General features: G+C 58.3%; 1 protein-coding gene across 1 annotated transcript; it reads right to left on the bottom strand.

Annotated features, from left to right (window-relative positions):
* Nucleotides 1-191: 191 nt before the first annotated feature.
* LOC110392031 (ubiquinol-cytochrome-c reductase complex assembly factor 3) lies at nt 192-2,433 on the bottom strand. Its single transcript, XM_021383972.1, has 2 exons — nt 2,189-2,433; nt 192-1,064 (listed from the first exon to the last, which is right to left on the bottom strand). Exons 1-2 carry the CDS (start codon nt 2,306-2,308, stop codon nt 933-935), a joined length of 252 nt encoding a protein of 83 aa, XP_021239647.1. The 5' UTR covers nt 2,309-2,433; the 3' UTR covers nt 192-932.
* Nucleotides 2,434-2,978: the final 545 nt, after the last annotated feature.

The following is a 2,978-nucleotide window of genomic DNA, read 5'->3' as shown; positions in this document are numbered from 1 at the left end:
ACCCCGCCATCTTGTTTTCCCTATCACCATAGCAACCACCCCCCCATATTCTCCTTTCTCCTCGTTGCCATGACAAACCCCCCCCCTCCCTTGACAATACGGTTGCCATGGAAACCCCACAGCCCCACCCCCCACCGTCATGCATAACCCGTTGCCATGGTGACCTTTAACCCCGCCGCCATCTTGTTTGTCCCGTCACCATGGTGACCTCGAGCCCCGCCGCCATCTTGCTTATCGCGTGGCCACGGTGACCTTTAACCCCCCCCATTTTCCTTATTCCCTCGCCATCACGACTCCTGATATCTCGTCACCATGGCAACCCCTCACCGACCTCCCCTCCCCCCCTCCCAAAACTCACAAATGGCGAAGGTGATCTGCGCCACGTCGGCCATGCTGGGGGCCAACCCGCTCCGCATGAGGGCCCGAGGGCGCCGGTAGATCCACGCTGCGGCGGCGAGCAGCGCTGTCCCCCCCAGGACGCGACAGCTCAAGCACCGAGACAACACCGACTTCTGCTCCGCCGCCATCGCGCCGGAAGTGAGGGAAAATCCGCCGGAAGCGAGCGGGACGGAAGGGAAGGGAACCACCGGAAGTGGTACACCGGAAGTGAGGAGGGCTCGCTAAAGGAGACGGCCACCGGAAGTGATCGGAGAACGCGCCGGAAGTGACGTTACGCCGCCCAGGAGTCAGCAGAGGAAGCCCCGGAATTAACGACCAGCCACAGGAAGTCGCCGAAGAAAGCGCCGGAAGTAACACGGCGCGAACCGTGCGCGGTGCGCTTGCCGGAAGCGCAAGGAACCGCCGGAAGTGATCACGGTACCCGCTGGCAACGTCACGGAGCCCACCGGAAGTGATAGGAGCCCACCGGAAGTGACCGCACGATTCACCGGAAAAGACCCGAAACAGCACGGAGCGACCGGAAGTGAGCCAACTCACTTCCGCCACGGCACCGGGCGCCGGGCCACGTTCTCCTCGGTGGTCGCCGCTTCCTGCAAGGCCCGGAACACGAGCGCGTTGTGCCGCCGCCGCTCCTCCAGCAGCTCCGGGGTCAGCTCCGGAAGGGCCTGAGGGTGGCACCGGAGCCTCAGGGCCCCGCTCAGCCCCGGTAATCCCACTTTAATCCCCGGTAATCCCAGTTTAATCCCCGGTAATCCCACTTTAATCCCCAGTACGGCCTTCTCATGGCGGTCTAATCCCACGTCATCTCACTTTTTCTCTTTTAATTTCCCGTATTGCCCTAGAACCACCCCTGTTCCCCTGTAATCCCTCGTAATCCGCTGTAATCCAGCTCATATTCCTCTTTAAAGACCATTAAATCTCTCGTAATCCCCCATAATCCACGTCAATCCCGGATAAATCCCCCCTAAATCCCATGTAAACCCCTTTAATCCCTCATATTCCCCTTTCATCCTGCCCATATTCCCCTTCTAACTCCATTAAATCCCTCGTAATCCCCCATAATCTACATCAATCCCCAATAAAACCCTTAATCCCATTTAATCCCATTAAATCCCCTGTATTCCCCTTTAATGCCACCCACATTCCCTTGTAAATCCCACTAGATCCCTCTTAATCTCCCATAATCCATGTCAATCCCAGACAAATCCCCCATAATCCATGTAAATCCCAGATAAATCCCCCATAGTCACATTAAAACCCATAATCCCAATAAATCCCCCTTAAACATATAAACTATATAAACTATATATAAATTTAAACTATAATCCCCTATATGCCCCTTTCATCCCGCACCCCTTCCCCTTTAAATCCCATTAAATCCTTCTCAATCCCCCCTAATCCGTGTTAATCCCGGTTGAATCCCTATTCTTCCACTCTAAACCCTCACTAATGTTCTTTAACCCCACCTTAATCCCCGGAAACCTTTCTTCAATCCCCCTTAATCCCATTTAAACCCCTTTAATCCCTCATATTCCCCTTTCATCCTGCCCATATTCCCTTTCTCACCCCATTTCATCCCCCTTAATCCCCCATAATCCGCCTCAATCCCGGGTAAACCCCTATTTATCACCACCCCTTCCTTCCACCTTAAGCCCCCGTAACTTCCCCGTTCCACCTTAAAACCCCAGAACTCCCCCGTTCCACCTTAAACCGTCCCGTATTCCCCCCCCATTCCCGAACCGCCCCCTACGCCCCCGTTGGATCCCGGGACGCTCCGTCTCTGTCTCACCCGGATCTCTTCGCGCCGCCGCTCTTCTCCCGCCGCCACCACCGCCCACAGCACCGCCCCCAACGCCACCGGCAGCGCCCCGAGGGACAGCGCCCGCGCCCAGCGCCTCACGGCCTCCATGAGCGGAAGTGAGCCCGCGGAGGCCGGAAGTGAGCCCGCGGAGGCCGGAAGTGAGCCCGCGGAGGCCGGAAGTGACGTGTGAGCGGAATACAGAGGCAGACAGGCCCGGGCGGAAGTGACGCAAGAGGGGCGAAGGAAAACCCGGGGAAGTAAGTGCGGGGCGGGCGGAAGTGATGTAAAAAGGAGGTGGGGCGGGCTGAGGTGAGTCCGGGGTGGGCGGAAGTGACGTCAAGAGGGGCTACGGAGACCCCCAGGGCGGTTGGGAGGTCGTGGCGGGCGGATGTGACCCCCCGAGACGAAAGTGAAACCCAGAGCGCCGGAAGTGACCGGGGGGGTGGGAGGAAGTGACGCAAAGAAGGGCGGAAGTGCTATGAAGACGGCGATGGAACGGTCCAGAGGGGCGAAGGAACCATAGAGAGTTGTGGGATTGCCCCCGCAATGGGCGGAAGAGACACAGGGATGGAGTGACAGGGAGACGGGCGGAAGTACTGCAGGGAGGGCCGGAAGTGCTGCAGGATAGGGCGGAAGTGCCACAAGAGAGGGGATGGAAGGTGGAGGACCACGCTGCAGGGCAGCATGTGGGGCTGAGAACCCCTCTATGGGGCTGGGTAGGTTATAGGGTACGCTGTGGGGCGGAGCAGCCCATAGCAGAGGGCCCACCATCCTGCTG

This window comes from Numida meleagris, unplaced genomic scaffold (genome assembly GCF_002078875.1).
Source record: "Numida meleagris isolate 19003 breed g44 Domestic line unplaced genomic scaffold, NumMel1.0 unplaced_Scaffold807, whole genome shotgun sequence".
Classification (NCBI taxonomy): domain Eukaryota; kingdom Metazoa; phylum Chordata; class Aves; order Galliformes; family Numididae; genus Numida; species Numida meleagris.
Note: the sequence above shows the minus strand (reverse complement) of the source record. Positions and strands in the feature narration are given on the sequence as shown.

Bases quoted from the DNA above. Each gene is read 5' to 3' on its own strand.
- LOC110392031 (XM_021383972.1), bottom strand. From the start codon at position 2,308: ATGGAGGCCGTGAGGCGCTGGGCGCGGGCGCTGTCCCTCGGGGCGCTG. The intron at 1,065-2,188 runs GTGAGACAGAGA...TGCCACCCTCAG, and splicing joins GGCGGCGCGAAGAGATCCGG to GCCCTTCCGGAGCTGACCCC.